Raw genomic sequence first — 20,334 nt, 5'->3', positions numbered from 1 at the left:
ATTTAACAAATAAAGTTAACAAAAGAAAATTTAATCAAATAGCTAAATGAGTACAAAACTGAACAAAATGCTGTTTTAATTAAAGCTGTCATGCAAAATAAATAAATAAAATGTTAAGAAACAGAAGCCAAACTTAATATAAGTTTATATATTAAGTACATGGTATAATATGTTACTCTAGTCTACATGTTAATATATTGTTAAACACAAGAATATGTTTGATAAACACACATACCCCCAAAAGCATGGAACATAACATCATTGCCATCCAACAACTGTTTCATTAGTAATTGCTAAAGTTATAATCTTTAATTGGTAATTAGATGTCTTTACCTTCTATAACAATCTCAGTACTTCTTGTAGAAGATAAAAATAATAACTGAGATTTAAAAAAAAACAACAAAAAACACCACATACATGTGTTTCTTTAAATTATGCAAATAAAGGACAAATCCTTAAATAACAAGATATGTTTGTAAAACATGTATGCCCCCAATCAGCAGCCAATTAGTCATGTGATAAGGTTATTATGCATGACTTCTGACCCAGTGATCAAACAATTAATAAGGGTTATAAAGTATCTACTGGTCATGACCTTGACCTTTGACCTCTTGACCCAAAACTCAATAGGGGTCATCTGCTGGTCACGACCAATCATCATACAAAGTTTGAAGTTCCTAGGCCTAGGCGTTTTTAGTAAATTGATCAGAAACCGTTTTTACCTACAAGGTCAATGTGACCTTGACCTTTGACCCCTTGACCCCAAAATCAATAGGGGTCATCTGCTGGTCATGACCAATCACCATGCCTAGGTTGAAGTTCCTAGGCCTAAGGGTTCTCTTATTATTGATCGGAAACCGTTTTAACATACAAGGTCAATGTGACCTTGACCTTTGATCCCAAAATCAATAGGGGTCATCTGCTGGTCATGACCAATCACCATGCCAAGTTTGAAGTTCCTAGGCCGAAGCGTTCTTTAGTTATTGATCAGAAACCGTTTTTACTTACAAGGTCATTGTGACCTTGACCTTTGACCCCTTAATCCAAAATCAATAGGAGTAATCTGCTGGTCATGACAAATCACCATACCAAGTTTGAAGTTCCTAGGCCTAAGTGTTCTTGAGTTATTGATCAGAAACCGTTTTTACTTAAAGGTCAATGTGACCTTGACCTTTGACCCCTTCACCTAAAACTCAATAGGGGTCATCTGCTGGTCATGACCAATCATCACCCAAAGGTTGAAGTTCCTAGGCCTAAGCGTTTTTAGTTAATTGATCGGAAACCGTTTTTACCTACAAGGTCAATGTGACCTTGACCTTTGACCCCTTGACCCCAAAATCAATAGGTCATCTGCTGGTCATGACCAATCACCATACCAAGTTTGAAGTTCCTAGGCATAAGGGTTCTTAAGTTATTGATCGGAAAGCATTTTTACCTACAAGGTCAATGTGACCTTGCCCTTTAACCCCTTAACCCCAAAATCAATAGGGGTCATCTGCTGGTCATGACCAATCACCATACCAAGTTTGAAGTCCCTAGGCCTAAGGGTTCTTTAGTTATTGATCGGAAACCGTTTTTACCTAAGAGGTCAATGTGACCTTGACCTTTGACCCTTGACCCCAAAATCAATAGGGGTCATCTACTGATCATGACCAATCACCATCTCAAGTTTGAAGTCCCTAGGCCTAAGGGTTCTTTCATTATTGATCGGAAACCGTTTTTACCTACAAGGTCAATGTGACCTTGACCTTTGACCCCTTGACCCCAAAATCAATAGGGGTCATCTACTGATCATGACCAATCACCATACCAAGTTTGAAGTTCCTAGGCCTTAAGGTTCTTTAGTTATTGATCGGAAACCGTTTTTTGCTTTCAAGGTCAATGTGACCTTGACCTTTGACCCCTTGACCCAAAATCAATAGGGGTCATCTACTGATCATGACCAATCACCATACCAAGTTTGAAGTTCCTAGGCCTTAAGGTTCTTTAGTTATTGATCGGAAACCGTTTTTGCTTACAAGGTCAATGTGACCTTGACCTTTGACCCCTTGACCCCAAAATCAATAGGGGTCATCTACTGATCATGACCAATCACCATACCAAGTTTGAAGTTCCTAGGCCTTAAGGTTCTTTAGTTATTGATCGGAAACCGTTTTTGCTTTCAAGGTCAATGTGACCTTGACCTTTGACCCCTTGACCCCAAAATCAATAGGGGTCATCTACTGGTCATGACCAATCACCATACTAAGTTTGAAGTTCCTAGGCCTTAAGGTTCTTTAGTTATTGATCGGAAACCGTTTTTGCTTTCAAGGTCAATGTGACCTTGACCTTTGACCCCTTGACCCCAAAATCAATAGGGGTCATCTACTGGTCATGACCAATCACCATACCAAGTTTGAAGTTCCTAGGCCTAAGGGTTCTTTAGTTATCACTCGGAAACCATTTGGTCTACGGACCGACGGACCGACAAGTGCAAAGCAATATACCCCCTTTTCTTCGAAATGGGGGCATAATAAATATAGATTACAAGTAATGTAATGTCTGAATAAAATGTAAGATAAATCAGACATTTTTGCACTGTCTGGTAATTTAATGGTTACTTCGAGTTGGGTATTTTTTTTTAAAATTTAACCATGTCCATGCTTGTATAGATCATGATATATATAAACAGTAAATATAACCTTCAGGTTATGTCTATATAAAGGGTCCTAAATTGAATTGGCTATAAAATTTTGTTTTTACATTTATTGGACATATTTTATCCACATATATGATATCTATGGTAACCTGGATATAGTGGTCATCTGTCAATTACAGCCATTTAAACTGAGTCCCTTTGCTGACCACTACACTATAAACAGCTTCTATTTTTATAGATATACCACCTTGCTAACTAATAGGTTAACCATATCTGTTGTCAGACAAACAGGAGTAAAATACAGGTAGTTAAGGAGAATCAAGGTAAAATGAAATAAATTAAAAACTTAACATCATCCAGTACAGAATTCTATTAAGAATTGAAATCAGTGCAAAAAGCCAAACACTGCCAGCAAAGTAAAATATGCATTCCTGTCATTTTAGATCACAATGAACAAACATGAAACATGATGCATTAAGTGAAGGATAAACATCATGATGTATTCTGTGATGAATAAACATCAATGAAACATGATGCATTCAGTGAAGGATAAACATCAATGAAACATGATGCATTCTATGAATTATAAACATCCATGAAACATGATGCCCTCTGTGAAGGATAAACATCAATGAAAAATGATGTTTTTGTGAATTATAAACATCAATTAACATGATGCCCTCTGTGAATGATAAACATCAATGAAACATGGTGTTTTTTGTGAAGGATAAACATCTATGAAACATGATGTTCTCTGTGAAGGATAAATATCAATGAAACATGATGCCCTCTGTGAATGGAAAAAGATGCATTTTGTGAAGGATAAACATCAATGAAACATGATGCATTCAGTGGAGGATAAACATCAATGAAACATGATGCATTCTATGAATTATAAACATCCATGAAACATGATGCCCTCTGTGAAGGATAAACATCAATGAAAAATGATGTTTTTGTGAATTATAAACATCAATTAACATGATGCCCTCTGTGAATGATAAACATCAATGAAACATGATGCTTTTTGTGAAGGATAAACATCTATGAAACATGATGTTCTCTGTGAAGGATAAATATCAATGAAACATGATGCCCTCTGTGAATGGAAAAAGATGCATTTTGTGAAGGATAAACATCAATGAAACATGATGCATTCAGTGGAGGATAAACATCAATGAAACATGATGCATTCTATGAATTATAAACATCCATGAAACGTGATGCCCTCTGTGAAGGATAAACATCAATGAAAAATGATGTTTTTGTGAATTATAAACATCAATTAACATGATGCCCTCTGTGAATGATAAACATCAATGAAACATGATGTTTTTTGTGAAGGATAAACATCTATGAAACATGATGTTCTCTGTGAAGGATAAATATCAATGAAACATGATGCCCTCTGTGAATAGAAAAAGATGCATTCTGTGAATGATAAATATCAATGAAACATGATGCCCTCTGTGAATGGAAAAAGATACATTCTGTCAATGATAAATATCAATAAAACATGATGCCCTCTGTAAATGGAAAAAGATGCATTCTGTCAATGATAAATATCAATAAAACATGATGCCCTCTGTAAATGGAAAAAGATGCATTTTGTCAATGATAAGTATCAATGAAACATGATGCCCTCTATGAATGGAAAAAGATGCATTCTGTGAATGATAAATATCAATGAAACATGATGCCCTCTGTGAATGGAAAAAGATGCATACTGTCAATGATAAACATCAATGAAACATGATGCCCTCTGTGAATGGAAAAAGATGCATTCTGTCAATGATAAATATCAATAAAACATGATGCCCTCTGTAAATGGAAAAAGATGCATTTTGTCAATGATAAATATCAATGAAACATTATGGTTATGTGAAGAATAAAACTTGATGCTTACTCAATTTAGGCTATTTTGTTAATGTTAAAGCAGACCAAAACTATTTAAACATCTCTTAAATGCTTCAAAATATATAAATGATGATACTCAAGGATTTAAAATATATCAACACTACCCCCTCATATTTCATCCAAAACAAGACTAGATTAAACATGCATAATGAACTGAGCCTGTAAACACATCAAGCCCCCTGCCCTGATTCTTGTTAGTAGCCATTTTCTTGACAAAAAAATTAATCATTCACTCAGACTGCTCAAGACACATTGTTAACATGGTTATATAACCTTACTAAGAATACTGAGAATTTGTTATTTTCAGGGGAAAAAGAAGTAAAATGTTAATAATATTTGATGAAATTGAAAACCATTCAACTTGGCCAATATCAGATATATATCAACAAATACCTAGCCTGTCTGACCCAGATATTCAATAGACTAGAATCATTTATTGCTTCATGTTAACAACATCAAAGGCATGTTTCATCTTTGACCCATTGGTTTCAGAGATTTGTGTTCAAATGATCTTAAAAGGAGATAACTGGTAAAAGTGGTCACTGCAGTTATGTGACTTAGTACTTTCATGGCCTTCTAAAGTGGTTATTAAGTGTAAAGCTATATCTATCTTAATTGCCAAAGTAGTTCAACAACAGCTATATTCAAAGTCTAAGAGATTTCATTTGCTTAAAATGAATACATTTGTATGTAAGTTGCCAAGGTTATGGCCATTGAACTTGTTAGTAAGTTCCTATAGTTCCTAGCCATTTTACTGATATATCTTAAGATATTTTATACTTATCTTCCAATTTGCCAGAATAGGTTAACCATACCAGGTTCTAATTTCAAAGTGCTTAAAAGGGAATTAATTGAGAGCAAATGGAGGTTAAAGTTATGTAACTTGTTAAAAACATTGACTTTGTGTAAGGATGAGCCATTAAAATACTTGTATATCCAACTTGGCAAAAATAAAAATGGTATACTGTTTAAGCTATAAAGAAACATTTATATTGGCTCTGTTTATTGTAGCAGAATGGAAATAAGTCAAAAGGAGTGATTAATCTAATATCATATCAAATAATGATTTAACTGAGACACATGTACATGTATCTGATAGGTGTGGCATTTCAAAGACAAATGCACTCACTTCAGCCAATGACTAGTAAAAGGACACAACCATTGTGATACTTCTAAGAACGCATACATGTATATACACAATTGTTTGGGTTTTTCGTCCCACCAACCCAGTATAGGTCATATGACAACGATCCAGCTTTACTGGTGGAGGAAGAACTCAGATGAACCAACGACATCTGTAAGCTAGATGGATAGCTTCCTCACATGAAAGAATCCAAAGTCCCTGTCGGGATTCGAACCGACAGCGGTGATGGACAGTGGTTTGATAATGACCTTAACCACTAGGCCACGGACGCCCCGTGTAACAATTGTACAGGTGTGACAACTGTAATGCTGTCTAGACAATACAAGTGTAAAACATGTGATATGGTGCTTTAACAAAAACAAATTTAAGCTGTGGCACAAATGTGAAATCTTTGCACATGAATATTTGTCCAATTATGACACTGATAAGATACATGTACAAGTGTGACACAGTTCAGGTGAAGGACTAAATAAGCTGCTAGAAGGCTTAAGCTGTGATGATAGCCATAAGTCAGTATTTGTTCTATCTATCCATTATTGTACACTATTATTAAAATTACATAAAAGTATCTATATAAAACAGAATTTCAAAGATGTTGTTAAAAACTTATTTTCTTTCATGGCTTTGGAACTTTGATGCCTTCTTGTTCAGCAATTTTTTCAACATGCTCCGGTAAGCTTAAAACCAAAGAGAAAGGTAATCCTTGTTGTAACAGCTATAGAATATGATAACTAATAAAACAACAATGCAGACCAGTATCAATTTCAAATCATACTATTTTGATGTCAATTTCATAATGAGTAACCATCTTTGATTTTTTTTCTTTATTTAAGATGACAATTAAAAACTGGATAGATAAAATAAACTGACTTATGACTATGTAAAATGGGTTAAACTCTGTGTTAAAGTCAATGGAAATTGCCTTTCTAAATCTTCAGGTTTCATCTTGTGTACAGTTGGACGAATAAACTTCATTACAAGTTTAAGCTGACTCCAACGTGCCTCTGCACTCATGTTCGGCCTAATGAAGGAAAATGTTTATATTACTCATGCACAAAGCTTCAACTAAAATAAAGCATTACATTTAGAGCAATTTGAAGTTTACATCAGTTCTGCATGTTTTAATTAAAACAAGAGGGGCATGATGGATCTAGATTGCTCACCTGAGAACTTTTGCCAGGTAAGGTTGCTGATGTTAGTTTTCCGGTCAAATTAAAGGTTCAAGTTCAATACAACATGTAACACTTGTACTAAATATGTTCAGGAAAGCTAACAAGAGCTCTGCTGAGACAGGGCAACATACTTCTGATGGCAATTTAAGAAGAGGGGGTATCACAGACCAAAATATGTCTTCAAGATACTTGAGTAGATAGCAAATATATTGTTGTAAATAGCATTTACCATAAGTTTTCAGTACGTAAAAAAATAAAGTCTAATTTTCTGTCAGGTAATAGCATATAAGCAATAGCAGATAACTGAACTTTCAAGAACTTGTTTGCATACAAAGGGGCCTTACTATGTCAATAACAAATACTGACTGCAGAGATTATCAAGCTTGAGCTGTGTTTTAACATAACAAACATGCATGCCAAATATAAAAACAATCATTAAAATATTTAAAAAGGTTTTCATGAGGAAACCCAAAATTTCACAGAAAATTTGTTTTAAAAAAGGGCATTACTCTATAAATAATAAGTTTCCTATAAATAATAAGTTTTTTGCAGCAAAAATCAAACATAACTGTGTTTTGATATAATATACTGACATGCAAAATATAAACACCATTATTGAAATCCTTCAAAAATCATTTTGCGGTCAAAACAGATGGAGGGACGGACAAGCGACCAAATTGGGACAAGCGACCATTTTTGTTGTTATTTTCTTTTGTTTGATAAAGGGCCATTGGCCCCTTACTCTATTGTTACGGAATGAACTCTATTGTTCTCCTTTGTAATGTTTACAGTTGAATGGCCCCCCTATCCCTATTCAGTAGTGCAAATGTTCTTCAGGAGGCAACATTATGGGGTTATTCCTTTGATCTTCTTTGATTTCTAAAACCCCATAAGTAACTTACTTTCATCCCATTAGCAACCTTTTTCTGCAAAAAGCCTCTGAGCACTTTTTCTCAGATGAGCACAAAAAAACAACAAAGGGCTCAAATTGCATTAAAATCATTTGAATAATAAAAGGAAAATAATGTTAAACAAACAACATGCAGAACTTTTTGTAAACAGAACAAAACATTTTGCTATAATAAGAATATATTCCACACCTGAAAAGAAATATAATTGTGAGATCAGTCATAACTAACACATGCAGATATAATTATTTGCCATTTTATATGTACGTTTCGTAATATATCAGTGCTTGAGTTTCACTCCAACAATGCAAACATAACCAAACTGTCGAATAAAAGCAGTTCAGAAATATCAATAAAATATTCATCAAAACATGCTCAATAGGTTGTTATACATAAATCTCCCACCCCTAACAACATTGACTCTATATCTAATATTTTTTATGCCTATATTGTTTTTGACCCAAATTGTGGTTAAGACTATAATGGATTCTTGTTCCAACTTGTTTGAAGCATAAATATTTCTATCAGTCTGTGTCTATGAAAAACTCTTTTTACTCAAATTCTTATTTTATGTATAGATCGTTCAGCCAATTAGCAGACATATATAAATTTCTCGCCCAAATTGTGTTCATGCTTAAGATTTTTATCAAAGATATTTGTCCAACTTATTTTAAGCACAGATATTTGTCAAACTTGTTTTAAGCATAGATATTTTGCCCGAATTGTTTTAAGCATAGATATTCTTGCCAAATTTGTGTTGATGCATAAGACTAAGCAATAGTTTTTGTTCTTGTCGACAATTCCACAAATGCTGCAAGCTTTTTATTTTAAGTTTTGTTGTTTACCTTACGTCATGTTTTTTTTTTCAATATTTATTTATGTAAATAGTACTGAAATTACCTGCATTGGAAAACATACAAAATTTTAAGGAAAAAAATATTTTTAGGTCTTTCAGGTCTTAACTTAAGATACTAAATCAATATGCCAAAAAAAAATATGGGAAAGGAATATGACAACAACTAGACTTCTCTAGTCTCAAAGTGAGTCTACCTACACAAACCTAGGACTGGATAATCAACTTTTCTGTTTTTCATCATTTTACGAACAACTGAATTGAACTACTGTAAAATCATTAATATTCGTGGGACACGAATTTTCGTGGTTTTCGTGGGTAGGTCAATCCACGAATTTAAGATCCGACGAACTTTTATCCAAACAAATACTTCTTACCCAGTCTGTTCTATATATTACAAACATGCGTTGGCTCTTTTCCGGGCCGATTTTTCTTAAAATGGATGTAAATACAGACAGATAAGCAGGTTAGTGACACATTAAATCCGTTTGCAATATTGAAACTTGAAAGAAAACTCGATTATATGTCCACAAATGTCGCATAGGCCTATATACTTACTTGATCGTTGAAGTCTACTAGGACTTGATTGTGTTAACAAGAATACTTGATATAATCGAGTAAATATGGGAACCCAGGCAGTGCAATAATTATCGCTAATAAAAATTGTCAGTTTGCTCTTATTAATTTAAAAAAAAATCTTTGATATTAATGTCGTAAGTACACAAAACTATAACAAGAGGGCCATGATGGCCCTGAGGTCGCTCACCTGTATATAGCCCCCCCCCCCCCCCCGGCCCAATTTTTACCCAAGGGCTTTTATTTGTTTATTTGAACAGACTTGGTAGACACCCATAAGAAGATGTTTCATGCAAAACATCTAAGTTCTAGCTCATTGGGTTTTTTAAAAGAAGCTTTTTTAAGTTTTTACTATACACATAGAGTAAAAAACAATGACACCCCTCGGGCAGGGCCAGTTTTGACCCCTGGGCTTTTATTTGAACAAACTTTGTAGATATTTACTTAAAGATGTTTCATGCTTAATATCTAAACTCTAGTTATTTGGGTTTTTTCAAAGAAGATTTTTAAGTTTTTGCTATGTATATAAGGAAAATCAATGACCCCCGGGGCGGGGCCAGTTTTGACCCAGGGCTTTTATTTGAACATACTTGGTAGACACCCATTAGAACATGTCTCATGCTAAATATCTTAGCTCTAGCTCTTTGGGTTCTTTAAAAGAAGATTTTATAAGTTTTTACTATATGCATATAAGGAAAATCAATGACCCCTGGGGAGGGCCAATTTGGACCCCAGGGGTTTTATTTGAACAAACTTGGTAGACATTCACTAGAAGATGTTTCATGCCAAATATATAAGCTTTAGCTCTTACAGTTCTTTAAAAGAAGATTTTTTAAGTTTTTACTATATGCATATAGGGAAAATCAATGACCCCCTGGGGCGGGGCCAATTTTAACCCCAGGGCTTTTATTTGAAACAAACTTGGTAGACATTTACTAGAAGATGTTTTATGCCAAATATCTAAGCTCTAGCTCTTACGGTTCTTTAAAAGAAGATTTTTTAAGTTTAAACTATATGCATATAGGGAAAATCAATTACCCCCCAGGGCGGGGCCAATTTTGACCCCAGGGCTTTTATTTGAACAAACTTGGTAGACATTCACTAGAAGATGTTTCATGCCAAATATCTAAGCTCTAGCTCTTTGGGTTCTTTAAAAGAAGATTTTTTAAGTTTTTACTTTATGCATATAGGGAAAATCAATGACCCCCTGGGGCGGGGCCAATTTTGACCCCAGGGCTTTTATTTGAACAAACTTGGTAGACATTCACTAGAAGATGTTTCATGCCAAATATCTAAGCTCTAGCTCTTACAGTTCTTTAAAGGAAGATTTTTTAAGTGTTTACTATATGCATATAGGGAAAATCAATGACCCCCCGGGCGGGGCCAATTTTGACCCCAGGGCTTTTATTTGAACAAACTTGGTAGACACTCACTAGAAGATGTTCCATGCCAAAAATCTTAGCTCTAGCTCTTACAGTTCTTTAAAAGAAGATCTTTTAAGTTTTTACTATATGCATATAGGGAAAATCAATGACCCCCCGGGGGCGGGGCCAATTTTGACCCCAGGGCTTTTATTTGAACAAAACTTGGTTGACACTCATTAGAAGATGTTTCATGCCAAATATCTAAGCTCTAGCTCTTAGGGTTGTTTAAAAGAAGATATTTAAAGATTTTTCTTTCGGTTGCCATGGCAACCAGAGTTCTGCATGGAATTAAATTCTTTGAACAATTTTTAAAGGTGACCACCAAAGGAACATTCCTGTGAAGTTTGGATGAAATTGGCTCAGTGGTTTATGAGGAGATGTCATTTAAAGCAAAAGTTTACGGACGACGGACGGACGGACGGACGGACGGACGCCGGACGAAAAGCGATCACAAAAGCTCACCCTGTCACTTTGTGACAGGTGAGCTAAAAACTAGAAATGTGTCCATAGGACACGGATGCCCCCACACTCCACTGTTCTGTCAATCTTATGACTCTAGGTCAAATATTTTTTGGACTACATGTGCCACAAGTTGAAAACTAAAAATCAACAAAGGGCCATAATTCTGTTAAATTTGGTCGCAGCAAAAATTCCTTCCTTTACTACCATCTACACATTAAGGTTGTTCATCCCTGGAAGTTTAAACAAAATCTGCCATCCGGTTTAAGAGGAGTTGCGTTCACAAAATTTCTACATAGTATATAGTGAAAAAATCAACAAAGGGCCATAATTCTGTTAAATTTGGTCGCAGCAAAAATTCCTCCCTTTACTACCATCTACACATTAAGGTTGTTCCTCCCTGAAAGTTAAAGCAAAATCTGCCATCCGGTTTAAGAGGAGTTGCGTTCACAAGATTTTGGGACATACGGACAGACGGACGGACAGACAGACGTACGGACAGACAAGTGCAACGCTATATGCTCCCACTCTGTGGGGGCATAAAAATACGATCGCTAAAACAGATTTATTGTAAATTCTTTTTGTCGTTTTTAAATGATCCAGTTTATATGAATTTTAATCTGTATTTGTGCGAATGCTATTCCATAAACATCAAAGACGCCACAGACTTTTACAAGATCCACATATACTCGTGTTATTTACCGAGATTAATTTATATGCATGTAAATTTACACGTTGTGTGTAACTACTGTCAAATATATTAAGTGTAAATTTTAAACTCGCTGGTTAAAACCTGTCAGGTGTCGTATAAATTCAGCGATGTTTACATCGGCGAATTACAGGGGCAGTGTGTCCGTAAGAGGTGCATATCATGTCACATAAATGTGTTAATTGCAGTCAATTATCGGCAGCAACTTTGCTATATTAGAAGTATGCCCAGAGGCAAGGATTAAATTTATTGACAAGCGCTGTGTGACAAGTAAAGATATGTTTGTTGGAAGTAAAGATGTTCGGCGGTTAAGTTTAATATTACATTGCAGTAGGTTACTGAATTTTTTTTTAACAAGAAAACGAAAATCCATGAATTTAAGAACCCACGAAAATGCCCGTTTTGATAAAACCACGAAATTTCATGCCCACGAAAATAAGTGAATTCGCAGTATACTATCAGTACTATACCATTCATCTTTACATCATTAAATCATGATTAATTTAACACCTTAATACTTGTGGAAGTATTTGTTCAGACAATGGATAGAACGACTATCATTTAGTATCTGCATAACTTATAACAGAGTTCTATGACAGGCATGAGTCCTACTATACAGTTATCTTTTCATTATTTTTGTTGTTTCAAGTAACATAAAAGTGTACATAGCATATGTCAACTAGAATGGTTGAGGAAGAACCTCCAGCGAATGAAGGAAGATCCTCAAAGCCTCTGTGTGCATTATTTCAGGTATGAACCACTAAAATTCCAAAGATTAGCTTCTCATATGTAAGAAGGTAAAGTAACTAGCTGAATTAGAACCACCAGCTGTGAGAGACCAGTGATTGAAAACCAATAAACAATTCTAATTTGTAACTTCAATTATAATTCATATAAAAACAGTGAAAATGTCAGTGACTGTTTGAACCAAAGTTAGCAATAACATGAAAACAATATTGAAGATTGAAATAAAACAAATTTGAATGTAAGAACATAAAATATGGAACAAAGTGTATGATAATAATGGTTACCTATCACTCATTTCTGCTCTATAAAGACGATTAGATATTGATGCCAGGAATGCCTGCACACATTGTGGATCTGTCTTCAAACCAGCTTTTAATGCCCTGAAAATAAATACACAATATGTACACAAATACCAAGTGGCAACACAAGACTGTTCACCATCCATTAATGACAAAGTTATGGACCACATAAAAATGGCACAAAAACTATATGCCTTTGGGGGCCTATAAATTCACAGAATCTGAACATGCTACTACATGTAATATGCACCGCTACTTTTGACAATGAAGATTTTTTTAGAATGTTCTCCAGACTTGCAAGTTCTCTATTATTTGTACACTACAAACCATACATAATTTGCACTCGAGTCTAAACCACTTTCAACACAAGAGAGAAATTACTAAGGAAACAACTGTGGCATTTTTTCCTCAAGGTTTTAACATAATTTTTTCTCTCAAAAACACACATGTTTCATGGCAACTTAGTATTACCTGCAAATATTCATTATTGCACAATCCAACACATTTTGTAATGTTTTTGTAAGTTTATCTATTGGTCCTGATTTCCTTTGACTACTGCGTGTCTCATCTGTCACAGTGATTGTGATGTTTGCACGTGCACTTGGATTTGCATACTTGTTCAGCTTGCTCAGTATAGGTGAAGGAGTTACAAGAAAATCTCTCAGAGAGGAAACCATTGATGATGCTAGGTTTGGAAACTTCACAGCTAGTTTACCTATAGACTGAAAATAAAACGTAAAATGATATCAAAGCTCAGCATTATGTTGATGATTTTTCTCCTGCTAAATATAGCATGGTTTTCTTCTTCATTATTCCAATAAAATCATAATACTGTGACATGAATGAGCATCTTACATAAGAGCATCTTATATAAGAACATGATTACTTAAACAGACATTCTAACATGCTTCACACTATTCCTCTATCAAACAGAAAGGGCAATCAAGTGTAATATTACATGATATATGTACAGCAAAAAAAAACAAATGTTTACACATCATATGACATCAATAAACCAAATGATGTCAGAAAAATTACTTCTAGACTAAATGTATTACAACATATTTTTATCAATTTTCTTTTTTATTAGCATGTTAGAATGGAGATAGATATAAATTTTTCTTATATTATAGTATAATAATGCAAGGTTTATTGTTAAAATGCTTTGTAATTAATATCTCAGGCCTATCAGCCTTTGTGATTATATTTCTGAGTATTTGAACTTGAGCCGTGCATTATCCTACAAAATGCACTCAAAATTGATATCTTTTTCCTAAGTATATGTACCTCTAATCCAACCAAGAGTATAGGAGCATGAGACAGAAGAAGTCTTTTTTCAGTATTTGTTGAGATCTTTTCTGTCAGTTGTAAACATAAATTTTCTGCATCTATAAAAAGAAAATAAATCACACATAACATACTGTTCCAAATGGTACATAGTAGTTTTAAATGAAAATATTCAACATTAGGTCATTTTACTGTTCAAAATCTGATATTATACTGTGCCCCTCTTAGTTCACGGTACTTAACACTTTAAAACAGTAAAGAACACAAACAATAAACTTACACTACAAAAACTGTCATAAACTGTATTATTTAGTCATTTTTCTGCTATATGACACAAGGAAACAACAATATATTCAATCAAAATTAGTTTTAATTTGTCAGATGTAAACCGTGTGTCGGCCATTTTGAAAACAGTATGTCATCATTTACCTCGCGATAATGGTGTTTTATTTCTGTTATTCATGTTTCAGTTAAAATTTCTTTAAGTTATGTTGCATAATTTTAAATATTAAAAATATTTTTACATTGTAACTCAAAATTTATTTTTTCAACAACCAAGAACATTTAGAAAATGATGATTGTTTCAGACGTATGCACAAATTTAATGGACTATTGTTGTTTTTTGCAGAAGTTTGTAAAATGTTGTTCTGTTTTACGTAAAAATCTATAGATTTAAATTATTTTGCACAAAAACTTTGTTGTTAAGGTGTTTGAATAAAATATGTCAATTCTGACCAATTATAACAATGGTCACATGAAAATATGCCATTACCGTGAGATAAGTGATGACGCGGAATTAGTGATGTTGAGTATATATGAATTTTCACTAATATAAAGATCTCCATTTAGATGGAAAAGCTTGAAAAGATTTGAAATTCTTACATAGAACAACAGGACCACTCAAACTGATTAAATATGCAAAAGATAATATAGAAATATTCTCAAGATTATATTGATAGACTGAAGGGCAAATGATTTAAGGTCAGCAAACTTAATTATTCTCCACCTGTTACCCAATAATTATAATGCTGTAAATTCATAATTATTAAAATATAGAGTTAATATAGAACTATGATATTACCTGATTCTAGCCTAACTGACCAGAACTATGATATTACCTGATTCTAGCCTAACTGACCAGAACTATGATATTACCTGATTCTAGCCTAACTGACCAGAACTATGATATTACCTGATTCTAGCCTAACTGACCAGAACATGATATCTATACAAGCTGCCCCGCTGTATACAAGTAGCTCATATGGACTGACATCTACACGACTTCTTGCTTCTTTACTGCCTTGTGCTGGTCTCTTCTCTAGATCATGCTGTATACCTCCCCACATCTGCTTCACATAATCCTCTACCTCATCCATAAAGGAATCTGGCATCTCTAAAATACAACACAATATTCACATGGTTAAATATTTGGTGAAGACAAACAACAAGAGCTGTCAGTGGTGACAGCATCTTCAACTAATTAAATTACTGGACACAGTAAAAACAGACTACAGTAAACCTGATGATTTTGTCCTAAATAATGTTTTGTCAAAGTCTGAGTCAGTTAAGACAATAATAACAAAGTTAGGGCAATTATAGCGAAATGTCCAAGTATGCATACAATACATCCATTAACAACAAAGTTATTGCCAAATATAGAAAAAAAATCTTTCGGTCAAGGTCATTTATGGGTCTAGGTCAAATTCCTTACAATATGACAAAAAAGATCTCATGCAGAGATACTCCCGTCAAGTTTTATTGAAATGGGTAGAACAGTCTTTGGAGAAAAAAATGCAAAAAAAGATGGTGTCTGAAGATGGTCATATGATCAACTTTTAACCCATACAAATTTGTTGTGTGGGGCTATAACTAGCAGCAAAAAGCTATTTTGCTTTAACATAGCATACTTTTAAAGGGTAGAACTAATGAAATTACCTGCTTCCTGCTCCATGATGTCACGTAATGCTGTCACCAACACTAGAATCAAAACCTCACTGAAGGTCTGATACACAAACTTTGACATCAAACCATTCTAAAAAAATAAAATATTTTGACTTAGCATAATGCAAAACAAAAATATTTAAAACCATGAACTGTTGTTGATATATTTACACCAAACTGCTGTATTATATATTTAAAGAAATGAACAAGGCAGATTTCCTTGTAATATGATAATAATAGTACAGATGGTAGCTAAGAATTCAGAATTAAAATGTTATATTAAAAGTATGTCATTTAAAAGTATTATCATTTTTTTATTAAATGCATAATTCTATATCAATTATTCAAAAATATAGCAAACAAAAAGATCTTCATTAAATATAATGGCAACCAATAAGTAATGTAACAATGACTACTAAAATGTTCATTTTGTTTAATGTCTGACATTGACATTCTGCACTCATACATGTATGTCTTGATTTTCAATTTTGTCACCTTCAGGTCATGACCAACAGTACCACCAAATGTGAAGACAGTAGACAAGCTTTTGTAGTGTACTTCTCTGTGACCTTAAAACCTTTATTATTAAAATTAACAAGGGTCACCTACAGGCCATAATCAACCATCCAGCAAATCTAGGTCAAACCTTTCTGTACTTACTGCTGACTAAACAAGGTATAGATACTAATGGTCCAACCCAAATGACTGTGTAAAGCAATATACCTTTATACTATATCTCCACTACAAAGAGTGGTGGGTGGAGGTAGATGCAAATAACATGAGATAAATAAACTACAGCATGACCTCTGAATAGCAACCCTCTGTAAAGCAATTTCCTCTTTTTAACAAAGTAACATTTCACAATAGACATCTTCTCAATGTTTTGTCTTACAAAAAGGTTGTTGATCTGCAGTGGTTGCACTGTATATATTAAGAATATATATATATATATATAATTACCTCGCTTTCAGAATGTGCATCTTCCAGGAAATCATCAAGTCTTTTCAACAGTGCCTTATCTAGCAGCACCTTGGCCTAAATATGAATAATATACACTTTATTATAACTTAAGACTTACATATATAGCAATCTAAATTGAAACACACAGTTTTTATAGCTGTGTTCACATTTATAACAAGAGGGCCATTATTGCTCTATAATTGCTCACCTTAGAAAAATAACTAAACACATTTTTTACCATGCAGAAGTCAGTCACTGAGTGATTTTCAAATATATCCATGATTTTACAGACACAACTCATATAACAAAAAATTCCACTGTCTGAACTTATGTGAAATTTGTATATGAAATTTGAAAATAGCAGATTATTATCTGTTACTGAGATTCTGAAATGCTCTACTATTAGACTGAATATCACTTACAATATCGAAAAGCTTATGTAAATGGTTGATTGTAAAAACAAGATGTTCTTGCTCTGGTATAATCTCAAACCCCCAAGGACGGATCTTTGTAAATGTTGAACCCCATCTATTGAAATATATCAGTTTTAAGTCTGGATTTTCTATCTTCACAGGTGGAGATGCTGTCTTCACAGGGGAAGCTAAGTTTGGTGAAGGTGTACGCTCCCTTTGTGTGTCAAAATAATCTGAGAGTCCCGAGGGAGTCGAGGGCGTGTCTGGTGTCCCAATCATATGAGTAGATAACGTCCTTGGTAAAATTGGTCTAAACGATGTGAAACTTTTGCCACGTTCATCTTTAACTTGTGGTGTTGGTTGACATGGTAGAGGTTTGTCAGGGGCAAACAGTTGAGATATAAGAGATTCCCGCTCGTCACTGGACCTGCCTAGAGCACGACCAAGTCCTAACATGATCGGAACAATACAACTGCATAGCATATCTGTAGGAAACAAGAAACTATTTGAGGTAAGCATACATATTTTACTTTAACACAATAATTACAAGGTCTGTCAGCAGGGCTGTATGCTGGACTATTCAAAAATAGAAGCCATAGTTATGTAACTTGCAAAGATCATGTACTTTGTATTGATTAGTAAGTGTGTAAATTATGTAGTCATTGGTACATGTAGAACATAAGACAAATCAACTTGCCGTTTTATGTTAACCTCTACAGACAGACAGACAGACTGTGTAATGAGACAGTATTTATGAGGCTACTATATTGTTCTGTTTAGCCACATAAAGAAAAATAGCCACATAAAAGCCTTACTGAATGAATGTCATCAAAGAGAAAGTACAGTTAACTGTACATAAGTATCCAAATGTAAGTTTAGAAAGACAAACGGTATAGTTATAGTATACAACAGTACAGTACAGTTCAAATACTATATGTACAGGGGCATAAAATGAAAATAACAACATTTATATTACTTTTAGATATTTCTTTCTTCCCTTCACACATTGAACACAATGTTTCCATCACCTCCAACTGGGTAGATATTATCTAAAGTGAATATATAGAGTACATACTAAATTATTACTTGAATTAAAAACTTTCATGTGCATACATATATAAGTAACATAAAAAGGCAATCTATCTGTATTTATTTTGTACCAAATTAGAAAAAAAAATTACTACATGGAATAAAAGATGGACAAATCCTTAACATAAATATTAAACATGTCGGTAGTCTCATCTATTCTACAAAAAAAGTACTGGCAAAAAAATAGTCCAAATAGTCCAAAAGTAGCATTATATATCAATCACACTTTATAATGATTTTATAGCAAATTTACTTAACAAAAATGACCTAAAATAAATTGAAGAGCTCACTGATAATGTAATTTATAACAGACCTTGTCTCTGGACTCAGAGTCTTGTAATGCCACATCACTGAGTATTGTGTTGAGAGAAAAACTGAAACATTCAGCCTGAGGTAGCCCTGAAATATGTTTAACAAAATACATGTTCTCTTTTCTAACTCTTTAACACCTGTCCATCTTTCAATCAGGACAAGATCATTTTATCATTTTTAGAGAAAATTTTCAAGTAAAGAGCAATGCCAGCATTTACATCTTTGTTGTCTGGAAAACACTCAAAATTTAGGTGTTGGGCTGTTTTGTTCATCCAAAAAGTCTTGATGTAATGTAGCCCTTGTTAATATAAATTTGTCACAATTTACAATGGACAGTTCCAATTTTTAATCGAGACGGGCCACTTTATACACAAACAAGGGTACCGTTGTAGCAAAATATGCCCAACACAAAAGCTGCAGTGTCCTGCATTTTGCAGATGTTACATATAGGCTATGTACAATTTTGTTTCTCATCAACATTTGTGCCAAGTTATATTAAAATTCCTCTGTGTATAGTTAATTTGATCCAAACAAGCATTTCTTCTGATCTCTAAATGTGATCTTAACATTTTACTTCGAGACCTGGTTCATACATGAGGCATGATGGTGAAAATTTCTAGTTATAATATAAAATCCCTCTATGCATTACAGACATATGCTCTGAACAAAACTGGAGGGGGCTCACAACAGCCATTGGCTTTCACATAATACAGCCCATTTTCATACAGGCAGGTCAATTTTGACTCTAGGGGCATGGTTCATATAGTTTTTGTAATTATAATACATGCCATTTATCTACACTTTAGGCAAGAAATTAAACAAGTGCCTGTATTTTACTAAATTAATTGAAAGTGTCTTTAATAAACTTCATTGAATACTGAATAAGAGATGCAGTAAAATATATCATAGCTTAAGAGTATCAACTCACTGTAAACATTGATGCCATCAGGCACACTTAGCCACTCAGCCTTTGGTAAACCCCTCAATACATCCAGAAAATATGGAATCAACTTCTCTTTGTACTATAAATAAACATTAACAGATCACCTACATTTGTACAGAAATAATATTTTCACATTACATAATGGCACTAAAATAATAGTCTAAACAATTTAAGTGTTAAAATTCAATTTTCTTAAGTCTAAGTGCTCCTGACCAGAAAAATGTCTTGGTTTTTCATAACTTTTTTTAATGTTGGGCTTAAAGACATGCCACTGTGTTTGCTTATATCAAAAGGCGACTTTCCGGCTTCACTAAAATATAGCTGTTGTCAACCTTGTCATAAACACATATCAATATAATGTGGTTGATGATAAGAAACATAAATTTCAAGTAAAAAGTAAAGCCCTGCAATAACAAAGAATTATAATGAAAATAATTTTTGTGTTGTAGAATGTAAAATTATAATTCCTAAGGGAAAAGCATTCTTTGAAATACAGCTGTCAGAAGACCAACTGACCTCAGAACCAAATGAGGTCATAACCCG

The 20,334-nt window shown here is 33.8% G+C and overlaps 1 protein-coding gene across 7 annotated transcripts in view; it reads right to left on the bottom strand.

The window, feature by feature from the left end:
* LOC132715513 (phosphatidylinositol 4-kinase alpha-like) overlaps positions 1-19,870 on the bottom strand; it is a gene marked incomplete at its 5' end in the record, with an annotated part of 61,749 nt that extends 41,879 nt beyond the window's left edge. For 5 of the 7 annotated variants that reach the window (XM_060698519.1, XM_060698522.1, XM_060698520.1 and 2 more), the window contains 11 exon segments: positions 6,622-6,720; positions 12,832-12,927; positions 13,318-13,568; positions 14,134-14,234; positions 15,326-15,526; positions 16,069-16,165; positions 17,035-17,109; positions 17,457-17,932; positions 18,424-18,496; positions 18,850-18,935; positions 19,777-19,870. In XM_060698519.1, the coding sequence (XP_060554502.1) occupies positions 6,622-6,720; positions 12,832-12,927; positions 13,318-13,568; positions 14,134-14,234; positions 15,326-15,526; positions 16,069-16,165; positions 17,035-17,109; positions 17,457-17,932; positions 18,424-18,496; positions 18,850-18,935; positions 19,777-19,870 (1,649 nt within the window). 7 annotated transcript variants of the gene reach the window in all.
* Positions 19,871-20,334: the final 464 nt, after the last annotated feature.

The sequence above is a fragment of the Ruditapes philippinarum genome, unplaced genomic scaffold (assembly GCF_026571515.1).
Source record: "Ruditapes philippinarum isolate M1 unplaced genomic scaffold, ASM2657151v2 ctg1678_1_1_1_1, whole genome shotgun sequence".
NCBI lineage: Eukaryota > Metazoa > Mollusca > Bivalvia > Venerida > Veneridae > Ruditapes > Ruditapes philippinarum.
This window is presented reverse-complemented; position numbering and strand designations above follow the sequence as displayed.